Here is a 15,201-nt window from a genome sequence, read left to right on the forward strand (position 1 = left end):
CTTTGGCCTAAGTTTGTTTACACTTTCCGGGACCGTGATTGGCTTAGCGGCGAGAGAGACCACATGACTTAGCGCAAGCTCTCAGCCAATCAAGATTTGAGCCCTATGCTGAAAATTGCCACGATCCTTTACCTTTATTTGTTGATTGCTGATTGGCTATCTACAAAACCATCTGCCTGCGGCGTTACAAAGAGACCCATGGGATAATGGTATCCGCGTTTTCTGGCTTCCATGGGAATGTTGCGTTGTTGATCTTGTATTGAGAAATTATTTAGAGTGTTGTGTCATTGCATCTCAAATCACGAAGCATCACTAATTGCAAGTCCTTGTAAGATTGCTTGCTGAAGAACAATCATGGTATTGGTACAGAAGAGAATGGACAAACATACAGGACAAACGATGTTAGAAACATCATTGCCTCTTCGAGCACCGAATGCATTGATCAAAAAATTGAAATGGTTTATGCAACAAAGAGGTAATACTTGATAGTATTTTTAAGTAAAAAAAGGGGGGTTTCCTATTTGCTCTGGTCGCGCGACTGTTGCCAAAGCGATTCGACAAATCAACTGAGTTGAACAACTTGGCGAATGGTCGTGCATTCACAGTGAAAAAGAAAGTTTGATGTTGCTTATACTCAAAAGTGATTTCGCTCAGTTGCGCGAATAGTGCAAATCAATTGGAAACCGGCCTTAAGAGTTTGGTACAGTCGCGGTACGGGCCATGCAGATGTGGAAAGGAGGGCAACATAAATCCTTTTTGGTCCGCGATTTTTAGTGTCAGACAATGCTATTTTACAACCAGCTACACCAATCTTTTACGAAATTTGTTGGTTTTGCAAAGTAACTTGTAAAATCATAGTTGGGCCCCATAAAGTATGTTTTGCCATTATATTACTTATACAGTGACGCAGATGCTATTTTTTGCAAATCTTAATGTTAGCCGTTCAATCGACCGGGGTAGAAACCTTAAAGTAAACTATAGAAGACTTGTTAGATGTGTGTACAGAGTTTGTTAAAGGAAATCACGGCACCAGATGTACCAAGATTAACCAATCATATCCTGACAAGTGCATTAATCCTTTCTATCCCATTTTCAACTGTCCCTCTTGTATAATGCTTCGGCAGGATGGAGACAAAAATACAACTTCTCGACGTTTTTGTGTCTTTTCAGATCAACAAACATACGTTATACACTACTGAGGCTTTTCTCAAGCACCTACAGTATGAACTCTAAATCCTTATATTGCTTGATTGCCAAAGAATAAGCCGTTGTCAAGGAGGCCTAATAAATTTATGAATTCTATTTTAGGACTCGAAATAATCAAATGTAATAAAAGCATGCCTTAAAAAAGCAAAAAATTCAATTGATTGCAAGATTGCAAGAAAATGACTGCAAGAAATATTTTGAAATGTAATTTAAGCGAATCTAAAGGATGTGGTTGTAAAATTCTTTCGGAAGCCTCTTTCTTTCAACTATAGCTAAGGTCCCCGACAACCGCTCGTCAGCCCCTTTCAATATACAGCATAACATAGGCATAAAATATCGTGGAGAATTTTATTGCGTTATTAAAAAGTTGGTTCTTTTGTCCTATGAAGTGCTCTTGATTTCAATCTTGTGTTTGAATTGAGCTAGGGTGCCTCGTAAAGTAATGAATTCCATTTTAAGAATGGGATACATAAAAATTTTTGGCTTGCTCCGCTCGTAGGGGGCTTCATATTTTTACTCCAAGGCCTTCGAAACTTTCTATGGCCTTGGCTGAAGCTTTCATTAATGCAATGTCTGCACTAAGTTTGTCGCTCAATTTACCATACGGAGGTTCCTCCGGTAAAAAATGTTTCACCATGCTAAAAAAGGATAAAGAAAAATAGTGAAATAACGTCCACAATGTTACAGTAGTGCGTTGTTGTCTTATGTTTAATGGCAGCAGATTTTGATGTCCTGGGAGTTTTAAACACCAATAAAATCATCGAAATGTTTTCAGCATTAAGTAAAGACGAAAGACATTAGCGTCATGAACCAAGGCAAGGGTAGTTCTGTTGGGAATGGACTGAAACGCTAAATGGATACAAGTTAATTCGTGTCTTATAGTTTCTATCTATCAAACTTTTTAGTGAATTTAACCTGGTTATGATTATGTTTAGCAAAGTACTATGCATGTGACACATACTTTTTGTATTTTTCAAGGGGCCCCAATCAAATTTAGGCCCAGGACCCCAACAAATGTAAATACGGTCTTGACTACCCCTACCGTAGGGAAAATACTCTTCAAGAATTTCGAAAAGGATGGTTGCTAAATTGCTCTGGTGGCTAAATTTCTCTTGTAGCAGCGAGGAGTTATTATTTATGGGCCTCTATAGCCAAGGGCCCCGGACTAGTGAGCCCCTTGACCCTTTTCTCCTCAGCACTTGAAGTGATTGTACCTACAATAAGGTAAATCAACCATGTGACTTCACCTTTAATGCAGTTTATTTTGATAAAGGATGTACCAAAACTAAAATCAGGACTTCACCATTTCTCATGTATGTTGTTATTAGTGCAGCTGACTCATTATCCTGTGAATACCTTGACCCAAAATCTGTATAAAAGTTTCTATATTTGGGTCTGCGATATCCGTACCTTAGCAAAACCTTAGTTATGCTGGTAACTATTCTGGAAAATTACCTGTGCGGTTGGTTCTTCCCACCAGCGGTTGAACCCATAAACAGTATTAATAATTTAGATATACTGTTGTGCTAATTGATGGCGGCAAAATGGGAATTAGGTCAATACCAAATCAAAGTTAACAAGATTGGAAGATCCTACATATCACACGTGGCTCGTTATCAATTAAGCGGCCCCAATCTTTTGTGTTCTTCGATAAATTTTGCTTCTATTCAGTAAAAGCACTTTTTAGTGGTCAGTAGTAACAAAATAATGCAATAATTCACTTAATTTATTTTACTATTTTCCTTATCTTGAAGTTAAAAGCTGATTTTCTTAATTTTCAATAATTTTCCAGTCACCTTAAGGGTGTGGCACAAAATCCAATCATTGACTGTCCCTAATCCATGCGGTTTAGATCCGCCCCTTTGTTAAAAATGCAATTTAAAATATGTTTTCTGACAGTTACAGCTTTCTTAGGGTCATTGCCTTGTCCCAAATCCAAAATCTGAATTTACATTGAAAAGCTAGCCTGGAGATATGTTTATCTTGATGTAGATCTTCTGTTGATACTCTTAAATTAATGTTTTGTTGCTAAACTGCGTTTCATATTTTTTTTTCTATTTTGGTATCTATTTAATGTAAAATAACCTCGATCATACTCACTCCATGCACTTACTGCATATATTCTAAAATCTTGCAAAAACTATTTCATATCAGCTTCAAAATACATAAAACTGTGGGACAAAGTATTGAAAAAAAGCTTGTTTATTGCTTCGTGTTTAGATTGCTCAAAATATTATATTTAGATACAGTTTCTGACATCCCTAGAATACATTTTTCATCAATCCTTAATAAATCATGCATGTTCTTTTTCGCTCTGTAATCTCTGCAATCATGCTTTTGTAATCCTTAGCTTGCTCAATAATATCGACAACTGTGATATTATTTATCAAGATAATTCTTCACTACATTTTCCTTGTCTCGATATTTGAAGATAATATTATGACGCTTAAGTTATATAAGATGACCCAAGCGTTGATTGCTGGTTGGTAAACAGTTTGGTCAATAGCTGCAAATATGTAGAAGTTATTTTGACTTAAAACATAAGTGTTTGTTCTTTTTCTCCAAAAATCTCAATGATTTATAATTCAAATACCCTTAATCAGGCTTTTGTAATCCTTAGCTTGCTCAATGATATCGTTAACTGTGATATTATTTATCAAGACATTTCTTCGCTATATTTTCCTTGTCTCGATATTTGTAGATAACATCATGACGGTTAAGTTATATAACAAGAACCAAGCGTAAATTGCTGGTTGGTATACAGTTTGGTCAATAGCTACAAATAAGTAGAAATTACTTTGACCTGTGGAATTTGGCTAAATAAGAGTATAAATCTTGCCGAACATGAATAATTCAGAATGGTTACTATGGAGTTTCTAAGGCAAAGAAATCTATAAATTAAACTTACAGCGGAGATACGTTACCAGAGTCATTGACAACTTCAGGCTCCCCAGTGTCAAGTGCTCAAATCAAATTGGAAAATGCAATCCAAAAGATGTTTTGTAACTGTCACAGCTCTAGTCTGCTTTTTGATCTGTGCCAAATCACAAAGCATCACAATACACCGTTCGTCGTGCAGGAGAGATGTTCTAATGAAAGCAACGGACCTTGATAAAAAATTGACTGGCACTGCGCAAAATATCATATTGGAGATCTACGCCAACAAGCTTTCACTTTGCGCAAAGAGGTGCACAGGGGCAGAGAAGTGTATGACGATCAATTACAAGAAGTTTCCTGCCTCTTTGCAAGAGAATAATTGCCAATTACTGGATATTTCGAAAGCAAATCAGAGCGTATCATTGACAAATGCAGCTAGGTGGATTCACTACGAGCCAGTAGCACAGGTACTGTGTTTCAATATGACAAAATATGTCAATGTCAATTCTGCTCTGCTCTGCTCTGCTCTGCTCTGCTCTGCTCTGCTCTGCTCTGCTCTGCTCTGCTCTGCTCTGCTCTGCTCTGCTCTGCTCTGCTCTGCTCTGCTCTGCTCTGCTCTGCTCTGCTCTGCTCTGCTCTGCTCTGCTCTGCTCTGCTCTGCTCTGCTCTGCTCTGCTCTGCTCTGCTCTGCTCTGCTCTGCTCTGCTCTGCTCTGCTCTGCTCTGCTCTGCTCTGCTCTGCTCTGCTCTGCTCTGCTCTGCTCTGCTCTGCTCTGCTCTGCTCTGCTCTGCTCTGCTCTGCTCTGCTCTGCTCTGCTCTGCTCTGCTCTGCTCTGCTCTGCTCTGCTCTGCTCTGCTCTGCTCTGCTCTGCTCTGCTCTGCTCTGCTCTGCTCTGCTCTGCTCTGCTCTGCTCTGCTCTGCTCTGCTCTGCTCTGCTCTGCTCTGCTCTGCTCTGCTCTGCTCTGCTCTGCTACAAAGTAACCAAAGTCTTCCTAAATTGAGTTCCCTTTTCTTTTTCTTTAAGGTTGGACCACGTTGCCGATTATATAACTGTAGTGCTGGCTACCAGTGCATCGAGTCATGCTCAAATTTAGATGGAATCGAGTGCATTGGTTTGTATACATTTTCATCCTTTCAGATATTCTACTGTTACAGGGTCTGATATTAATCGACGTAAACATTGAATTCAAGGCACTTTGGTTTTATAGCTTTTAAACTGATTATGTTGACATCCTTCATTGCTAATTTGACTGAGGAACTCGTTTCGAAGTGTCACACACCCTTTTGAAGATACAATGCTCAAGCTTGATACACTATTATAAACACGAGAGCTGTGACAATATCGCAACTACATTCAATTTTCTATTGTTATATCTTTGAAAATGTTGCAATTTTTTACAACCCTTTTTGCGCCACAGATTTAACGCTTTTTCAAGTTATAACTCATGACAAATTTCTTGTCTTGAGTATTCGTGCAGATTGTACCTAATTTGATTGTTTAACACAGCCTGGTGCAACAGTTCAAGAACTAGGTGTGATTATTACTGTGGTATTCATTTTAGATATAAATGAGTGTGCAAGCAGTCCATGTCAAAATGGCGGCACATGCTTTGATGGAGTCAACAATTACACTTGCACTTGCGCAGCAGGATACGAAGGAACAATGTGTCAGACAGGTAAAAGATGCTCAATTGAAGAATATTTATCTCTCTCATAACATCTACTTTTCAAAATAAATAGACTATTTGTGATTATTACTGTGGTATTCATTTTAGATATAAATGAATGTGCAAGCAGTCCATGTCAAAATGGCGGCACATGCTTTGATGGAGTCGACAATTACACTTGCACTTGCGCAGCAGGATACGAAGGAACAATGTGTCAGACAGGTAAAAGATGCTCAATTGAAGAATATTTATCTCTCTCATAACATCTACTTTTAAAAATAACCTTGACCATTTGTGATTATTGCTGAGGTATTCATTTTAGATACAAATGAATGTGCAAGCAGTCCATGTCAAAATGGCGGAACATGCGTTGATGGAGTCAACCATTACACTTGCACTTGCGCAGCAGGATACGAAGGAACACTGTGTCAGACAAGTACGAGATGCTCAATTGTAGAATATTTATCTCTCTCATATCATTTCCTTTCAAAAATAACCTTGACCATTTGTGATTATTACTTTGGTATTCATTTTAGATACAAATGAATGTGCAAGCAGTCCATGTCAAAATGGCGGCACATGCGTTGATGGAGTCAACCAGTATTCTTGCACTTGCGCAGCAGGATACGAAGGAACACTGTGTCAGACAAGTAAGAGATGCTCCATTGTAGAATATTTATCTCTCTCATATCATCTAATTTTAAAAATAAACTTGACTTTCTTTAATTATTGCTGAGGTATTCATTTTAGATACAAATGAATGTGCAAGCAGTCCATGTCAAAATGGTGGCACATGCGTTGATGGCACCAACCAGTACTCTTGCACTTGCGCAGCAGGATACGAAGGAACACTGTGTCAGACAAGTAAGAGATGCTCAATTGAAGAATATTTATCTCTCGCATATCATCTACTTTTAAAAAAAATCTTGATTATTTGTGATTATTACTGAGGTATTCATTTTAGATACAAATGAATGTGCAAGCAGTCCATGTCAAAATGGCGGCACATGCGTTGATGGAGTCAACCAGTATTCTTGCACTTGCGCAGCAGGATACGAAGGAACGCTGTGTCAGACAAGTAAGAGATGCTCCATTGTAGAATATTTATCTCTCTCATATCATCTAATTTTAAAAATAAACTTGACGATCTTAAATTATTGCTGAGGTATTCATTTTAGATACAAATGAATGTGCAAGCAGTCCATGTCAAAATGGCGGCACATGCGTTGATGGCATCAACCAGTACTCTTGCACTTGCGCAGCAGGATACGAAGGAACACTGTGTCAGACAAGTAAGAGATGCTCAATTGTAGAATATTTATCTCTCGCATATCATCTACTTTTAAAAATAATCTTGATTATTTGTGATTATTACTGAGGTATTCATTTTAGATACAAATGAATGTGCAAGCAGTCCATGTCAAAATGGCGGCACATGTGTTGATGGAGTCAACCAGTATTCTTGCACTTGCGCAGCAGGATATGAAGGAACACTTTGTCAGACAAGTAAGAGATGCTCAATTGTAGAATATTTATTTCTCTCATAACATCAAATTTTAAAAATAACCTTGACTGTCTGTGATTATTAATGAGGTATTCATTTTAGATACAAATGAATGTGCAAGCAGTCCATGTCAAAATGGCGGCACATGCGTTGATGGAGTCAACCAGTACTCTTGCACTTGCGCAGCAGGATATGAAGGAACAATGTGTCAGACAAGTAAGAGATGCTCAATTGAAGAATATTTATCTCTCGCATATCATCTACTTTTAAAAATAATCTTGATTATTTGTGATTATTACTGAGGTATTCATTTTAGATACAAGTGAATGTGCAAGCAGTCCATGTCAAAATGGCGGAACATGCGTTGATGGAGTCAACCAGTACTCTTGCACTTGCGCAGCAGGATACGAAGGAACACTGTGTCAGACAAGTAAGAGATGCTCAATTGTAGAATATTTATGTCTCTCATATCATCTACTTTTAAAAAAAACCTTGACCATTTGTGATTATTACTGAGGTATTCATTTTAGATACAAATGAATGTGCAAGCAGTCCATGTCAAAATGGTGGCACATGCGTTGATGGCGTCAACCAGTACTCTTGCACTTGCGCAGCAGGATACGTAGGAACCCGGTGTCAATCAAGTAAGAAATGATCAAAAGATTGAAGAATTTCTTTTCTGATTGGAATTCTTTATGACTGGTTTGTTCATTTCCATAGGCCCCGGGTGCGAAGTTAGTCACCCATGTGTGTCAATAAATCTGTTCGCACCTAGAAAAACGTTTTTACTTATATTTTACTGTCCTCACTCTGCCTTTTTCTTATTCAAACCGCATAATTTCAGTTCATAAATGTATTTGTTAGATTGATACAATCAATTTATTTTATTCGCTGTACGACAAGCCAATCTCTCCATATTGATGCTCGTTTGATTGATACAGTCTACTGAAATTTTTTCAACTCCTCTCCTCTCTGTGCTGAGCACAATTTACAACGTGTTTTGTTTTGAGATGCACAGTAATTGGCTATTCTAACTCGCTCTTTGCAGCAATAAATGAAATTTACATAAATATCACCTTTACACGCCCATATCCCTATGTTTTTCTTACCTGTGCACTTCCTGAGTTCGAGAAATTCCAATCGAACTTCACTGAGTCTCCTCCAATTAGGATATCTTCCCACAAACAGTGTCTAGAAGGCCTTGTCATGTCATAAGACATCAGATGAGGTGCTATTTGAGACACAGCGCCTCGAAATCGTAGCTGAATGTCACAGGGTCTTGAAACGAGAAGGAGGAGGCAGTGAAATATGGCCTTTCTAATTGACTAAAGTGGAATGATTGTTTGGTAGAAAGACTGAAAGGGAGGGAGGCCAGAGGATCGAGTCCTCCAACTTGACTGTTTTGCAAAAATATATTAATGCAAAATCTTTAACTACGTCTTAATTTTTGCCCTTGTTTTATTCATTTGCTCAACCTAACTTTCAAATTTTTCAGCACCTGGAACCAGCTGCAGGGCATTGTACCTTCAAGGACACACAGTTAATGGGGTCTATCAGTTACAAGGTGTTTCTGGTTCAACATTTAATGTAAGTTACGTTTAAGAGTTAATGCTTAATTGATAAAGAATATCACTGGTCTTGCGATTCTCTCATTTGCAGTCTAAGTCACAATGGTATGGGGGAAGGAATGAAAGCTTTTTGGCCACATCCTTTGGCCATTTACTGCCGGGAAACCTTTTTATCAATGGAGCGCGATTATACATTAGCAGGAAGAGCACATATACCCAAAAGGGATGCTAATGTTACCAACTGGGAAATTACTTGAAAGATAATAAATTGCTTGTTAAATTGTGATTACAAGAGTTTCAGATCCATAAAAGCAGACGAGGAAGTATTTAGTCAAAAATACTACTCGCACGACCTTATGGCGCCGAATTCAGAAAAAATACTGAAGTCTATCCTTGATGGAAGATCGGGGCTGCCTTGCCTTTTATACTCCCTTCTAGCGCTGCTATGCCCCCTTCTGGCACTGTTTAGGGTAGGTGGTGCTGTGTGGAAAAGTAATTGCCACCAACTAAATCCTTGAAGACATATTGCTCCTCTTTAGTCTGAAGTCTAAAGACTGCAGAACTCATAAATAATTTGTTTTTTTCCAAAAACATTTATTAGGTTTGATGATAAAGGAATAATTTTTTCATAGGCATACTGTCTTAAATTTTTTGGCATATTTTCACTAGTTTCGTATAAACAAAATTATTGTCAATAAAAAACGTGTACTTATCTATCTATGCATTCGTTAGATTGAGATAAAATCAGATGAAGCTTATTTTATTCGATGCATGCCAAACTAGTTCTTCCTGAAGACAGTATCCGAAAAGTTATTTTACAATTTTGAAATTTCTGATGATGAATATCACAGGGGCTTTAAACAAGAAGGCGAAAACATTTAAAAATGGTCTCTCTGAGTAGCTTGTATGCAACCTAATTGACTATATTTGGAATGATCGATTGATAACAAGGACCATGTCCTTCTCCCCAACCTCATTGTAAACAAATATGAACAAATGTTGTTCTGTAAAATGCTTGCTACCTGTCTTCAATTTGCCTTTGTGCCCCCCATCTCGCTTTCAAACTTGCGCCAGAACCTACAGGCCCTCTGATTCCCGAATTCCCGTCACGTTTCAGCCCGATTCCCCGAAAGCATATTGAGTACGCTCGTCAATCTGAATGTCAATTTTTTTAGCAATTTAATGTGAGTTCCTTTCTCAATATAGTTACAAGATACTTGCAGTGGCGGCTTTAGCCTCAAAAGTGTGTGGAAAAATATAAAAATCTTCAGGCTCCACAATTTCCTTATTTTACTATCTCATAACCTTTTTGTCAATAGGGGACTATCATTTCACTAAAAGGGATAGTTAAGGTTAACAATAGCGAGCACCAATGAACAATTATTGATTTAACTATGGCAGTATCACAATCATGAAAAAAACAGGAACAAAGTATTTCGTCAAAAATACCATTCGCCTGCCACTATCACTATGACATTATATACTATGACATAATTAGAAAATCAATCCTACCGAAAGAGGGGGCTATCTCCCCTTTCACCCTGGCGCTGCCATTGGCACCGTGATTTTATGTTTAATAGTAGATGGACATGGAAGGGTAATTACTACAAACTATACCATCCATGGAGAGAAAAATGTTCCTCTTTTGCCTGTATTCTAAAGACTGCAGATCTCACTAATAATTTGTCATTTGAAAGACATCTATTTTGTTAGATGCTGAAAGAGCAATTTTTTCATAGGCGTACTGTCATATGTCTGACGGTGGTTGGACGTTGATAGCAAGGTTCTCGAACGCAGATGCAAAGAATTGGATGCTAAGTAGTGGTTTATTTTGGTACGACCAAGGAGTATATGGATCAACAACATCACCATCGACGAATTCTGACATGATAAATAGGGCATTTTTCGATACTGCTGGAAACGATATCAAACTGTCGCGGAGTGATGTCTCTGCCCATTCCTTCCTGCTATACGCCGCTGGATGTTTCTCTTCAGCGGCAACATTTCGTGACAAGATGTCTTCATATGGCAATTTTAGGTAGAAGCGAATCGTTTTATTTAAAATAAACGTTAGTCTTAGTGTTCGTAATTATATTTAGCTTGTAGATTCTTGCTATGGCAAGGGACATGGCATAACCTTACTAATGATTGTAGTGGTGGGGAGCTAAGGGAGGAGGAATGGCAAATTTTGTTATTGCCTGAAAATAGAAAATAACCTTCTTTTGTTTTGGTTTTCCAAATTTTTGATTTAGCTAGGACGTCGAAACAAGGGGTCTTCCTGGTGCACATGCCTCCTCAATTTGGTAACATCCCCTTTACCATAAGATAAAGTGGGTTTTCTGACATTTAAAAAAGGTGCTCCTGCAAAGAGCTGAAACAAAACAAAATTACTGGATTAAGAAGACTGTAAGATCGCTTTATTTTGCTTTAGGAATAACGCAGTCTGGCTTCCTACACTCACTGCCATACGTAATGATAAAGAAAGATACATATGCTAAAAGTCTGTCTTATGTTCCAATAGGAACAATGTGCGATGGCTTCCTACCAATGATGGCTGCAGAGGAAGCTGCACAATTACTAGCTATGGAAGCGTGTCTGGAGTTGCTGGATTTTCACAGTACAGTTGCAGCGGTGACCTCAAACCAAGCAATACATTAGGCTTTTGGTGTCATTATAGCACAGGTGATGGAGCAGTGCTTATGATTGGTGGTGGTGGCAGTGCGTGTGGACGGGCAGATCACGGTGTTGGTATAACAGAGGCAAATTATCCAGTATTTGCAGATTCAACACCGAATTATGATTTTGGAGATGAGGCAAACAACGCACAAGCAACTACTTATGCTTTGAATCTTTGGATTCGATGAACAGGATCATTCCAGCATGGACCTTCAATAAGGTGTCTAGAGAACTTTTCTTAATCCAAGTAAAAAGAAGCTCGCAAAACTCACAAATTGAAATTGTCATAACGAAGGCAGACATTAAGGTCAAGTTTGTAATTAATCAGAAATTTAGGCTAAGATGAAAAGAGTGTTTTCCACTCTTATCAGATTCACCGTTGTATGCCAAGATATTTAAAATCTTTTTATGCACAGCGTTGCTAATCGGAAACATATGCATTTTCAGTTATCTTTTCTAAAGGCTGAGTATTTAAAATTGTTGGCAGAATGAAACTCTTGCATGACCATAATCAACGGAAGAAAAAAGAGAATAAAAATACAATAAAGTTCATCACACTAATACGCCGGAATAAAAGAGGGGAAAAGAGGAAAGACTTCTTTTTTGTAATTCTCGCTGCATGGGCTCTGACTAGAAAAATTTCCACCTAGATAATGTTGGAACTTTTGAACTAACAGAACAATACGTGAACCCTCGTTTTCATGTGGTATTGTTTTATTTTGCGTTTTACGGGATATTTTTTGCTGTCTTAAAAAATTGGAGAAGAAGGAGTCCAGAAAGACGTTTCACAAGAATCCTAGAAGACCACAACTTCTACACAAGAAAAACCTCTCAGGTGTTGTTGCTCAAAGCTTTGGAGCCAGGCTTTGAATTTGGTACAAACAATTATAACTTTTCAAATTGTTGTCGATTTTCTGAGAAATCAAAGTGCTATAAAAGATTTGACTGTGAAAATGACTGTAGGTCATAGGTGTAAAATCAGACAATGGTATTTCCTGTCAAAATCCTAACTTAATGTCATCAAATTTCCTAACTAATGCATATTGCAAACACTATCATCATTACTTTAACCAATTTTCTTCAAACTATTGATCTGCTCTACATTCAAACCTAGGGCTATACATCGAACTCCAAAGTAGAGTCATAGACACAGAACCATTATCAATATATCATACTGAAAGGTTTTGGGGCATGATTCTTCATGGTCCCTTTCCTCAACATAGCCCTTGTGAAGGTAATACATTCACAAGATCAATGTGGACAGAAGTAGCTGTCTTCTTCAGACTGGTTGACAAGTTGTAGAAACTACAACAATGACTGTCATAGGACTTCAAAATGTCTACACCTAATTCATCTTTACATACATGAAAAGCAAATTAACTCAAATTACTAGAATAATTAAAACAAAATTACTGGACTAAGAAGATCGTAAGATCGCTTCATTTTGCTACAGGAATAATGCAGTCTGGCTTCCAACCAATGATGGCTGCAGAGGAAGTTTGTAGATTCCTCGTGATTCTACATGATTCCTCAATGTTTTGTAGATTGTTATCGAAGGTGATCTCCACACTACCTTCACTAGTCCCATTCCCATTATCGCCTTTCCTCATGGTCATTCACCGCCATGCTTCTAGGGCTTCGTCAAAACTCTATATTTTACCCAAAGTTTTTCCATAGTTTTAATCGTGTTTATTTTTTCTGCTTCAACCAAAAGTGGTACCATAGGCGTAGGAGACATAGGAGCTGGGAGGACTGAAGCCCCAATAATCAGGCAACATTATAAGTTTTCAGGCTCCATTTCGGAAATTGTTTCTCGACGAAGCAATTACATTCGGGTAAGATCCCTACAAAACCCCCTTAAACCTTTTGTATCCGCTACGCCCATAGGTAATAACGAGATACTATGCGATACAGTCGACTCCTCTTATAGTCACTCCAGTTGCAGTCACATTACTGGTTACAGGCGCATATTTGGGTCTATTATGTGCATATTTGGGTCTAATATGTGCATATTTGGGTCTAATTTGTGCATATTTGGGTTAAATATGTGCATATTTGGGTCTAATATGTGCCTATTTTGGTCTAATATGTGTATGTTTGGGACTAATTTGTGCATACTTGGGTCTAATATGTGCATATTTGGGTCTAATTTGTGCATATTTGGGTTTAATATGTGCATATTTGGGTCTAATATGTGCATATTTTGGTCTAATATGTGTATGTTTGGGACTAATTTGTGCATACTTGGGTCTAATATGCGCATATTTGGGTTTATTATGTGCATATTTGGGTCTAATATGTGCATATTTTGGTCTAATATGTGTATGTTTGGGACTAATTTGTGCATACCTGGGTCTAATATGTGCATATTTGGGACTAATATGTGCATATTGGGTCTAATATGTGCATATTTGGTCTAGTATGTGCATATTTGGGTCTAATTTGTGCATATTTGGGTTTATTATGTGCATATTTGGGTCTAATATGTGCATATTTTGGTCTAATATGTGTATGTTTGGGACTAATTTGTGCATACTTGGGTCTAATATGTGCATATTTGGGTCTAATTTGTGCATATTTGGGTTTAATATGTGCATATTTGGGTCTAATATGTGCATATTTTGGTCTAATATGTGTATGTTTGGGACTAATTTGTGCATACTTGGGTCTAATATGTGCCTATTTGGGTCTAATTTGTGCATATTTGGGTTTAATATGTGCATATTTGGGTCTAATATGTGCATATTTTGGTCTAATATGTGTATGTTTGGGACTAATTTGTGCATACTTGGGTCTAATATGTGCATATTTGGGTCTAATATGTGCATATTTGGGTCTAATATCTGCATATTGGGTCTAATATGTGCATATTTGGGTCTATTATGTGCATATTTGGGTCTAATTTGTGCATATTTGGGTCTAATATGTGCATATTTGGGTTTAATATGTGCATATTTGGGTCTAATATCTGCATATTGGGTCTAATATGTGTATATTTGGGTCTAATATCTGCATATTGGGTCTAATATGTGCATATTTGGGTCTAATATGTGCATATTTGGGTCTAATTTGTGCATATTTGGGTTTAACATGTGCATATTTGGGTCTAATATGTGGATATTTTGGTCTAATATGTGTATGTTTGGGACTAATTTGTGCATACTTGGGTCTAATATGTGCATATTTGGGACTAATTTGTGCATATTTGGGTTTAACATGTGCATATTTGGGTCTAATATGTGCATATTTGGGTCTAATATGTGCATATTTGGGTCTAATTTGTGCATATTTGGGTTTAACATGTGCATATTTGGGTCTAATATGTGGATATTTTGGTCTAATATGTGTATGTTTGGGACTAATTTGTGCATATTTGGGTTTAATATGTGCATATTTGGGTCTAATATCTGCATATTGGGTCTAATATGTGTATATTTGGGTCTAATATCTGCATATTGGGTCTAATATGTGCATATTTGGGTCTAATATGTGCATATTTGGGTCTAATTTGTGCATATTTGGGTTTAACATGTGCATATTTGGGTCTAATATGTGGATATTTTGGTCTAATATGTGTATGTTTGGGACTAATTTGTGCATACTTGGGTCTAATATGTGCATATTTGGGTCTAATATGTGCATATTTGGGTCTAATTTGTGCATACTAGGGTCTAATATGTGCATATTTGGGTCTAATATGTGG

At 37.5% G+C, this 15,201-nt stretch overlaps 3 protein-coding genes and 1 long non-coding RNA gene across 4 annotated transcripts in view; all 4 read left to right on the top strand.

The window, feature by feature from the left end:
- Positions 1–223: 223 nt before the first annotated feature.
- The window catches only part of LOC148960570 (uncharacterized), a 37,873-nt gene continuing 22,895 nt past the window's right edge, over positions 224–15,201 (top strand). The window contains exon 1 of the long non-coding RNA XR_016143946.1: positions 224–475. This is a non-coding gene — a long non-coding RNA (uncharacterized LOC148960570). The remainder of the gene's footprint in view (positions 476–15,201) is intronic.
- On the top strand, positions 3,967–6,051 carry LOC135695482 (uncharacterized). Its single transcript, XM_065214588.2, has 4 exons — positions 3,967–4,550; positions 5,108–5,195; positions 5,646–5,759; positions 5,859–6,051. Exons 1-4 carry the CDS (start codon positions 4,188–4,190, stop codon positions 6,011–6,013), a joined length of 720 nt encoding a protein of 239 aa, XP_065070660.2. The 5' UTR covers positions 3,967–4,187; the 3' UTR covers positions 6,014–6,051.
- LOC148960571 (uncharacterized) lies at positions 6,042–6,661 on the top strand (the record flags this gene model as incomplete). The annotated part of the gene is made up of 2 exons (XM_089110302.1): positions 6,042–6,186; positions 6,287–6,661. Coding segments are annotated over 2 exons (345 nt in total), but the record flags the coding sequence as incomplete, so codon positions are not given.
- Positions 6,910–14,140, top strand: LOC148960572 (uncharacterized). Its single transcript, XM_089109676.1, has 6 exons — positions 6,910–7,470; positions 7,571–7,684; positions 7,785–7,898; positions 8,750–8,841; positions 10,562–10,860; positions 11,344–14,140. The coding sequence occupies exons 1-6, from the start codon at positions 7,458–7,460 to the stop codon at positions 11,684–11,686; spliced, it is 975 nt and encodes a 324-aa protein (XP_088965802.1). The 5' UTR covers positions 6,910–7,457; the 3' UTR covers positions 11,687–14,140.

The sequence above is a fragment of the Rhopilema esculentum genome, chromosome 2 (genome assembly GCF_057945365.1).
Source record: "Rhopilema esculentum isolate cy_ngs chromosome 2, ASM5794536v1, whole genome shotgun sequence".
Lineage (NCBI taxonomy): Eukaryota > Metazoa > Cnidaria > Scyphozoa > Rhizostomeae > Rhizostomatidae > Rhopilema > Rhopilema esculentum.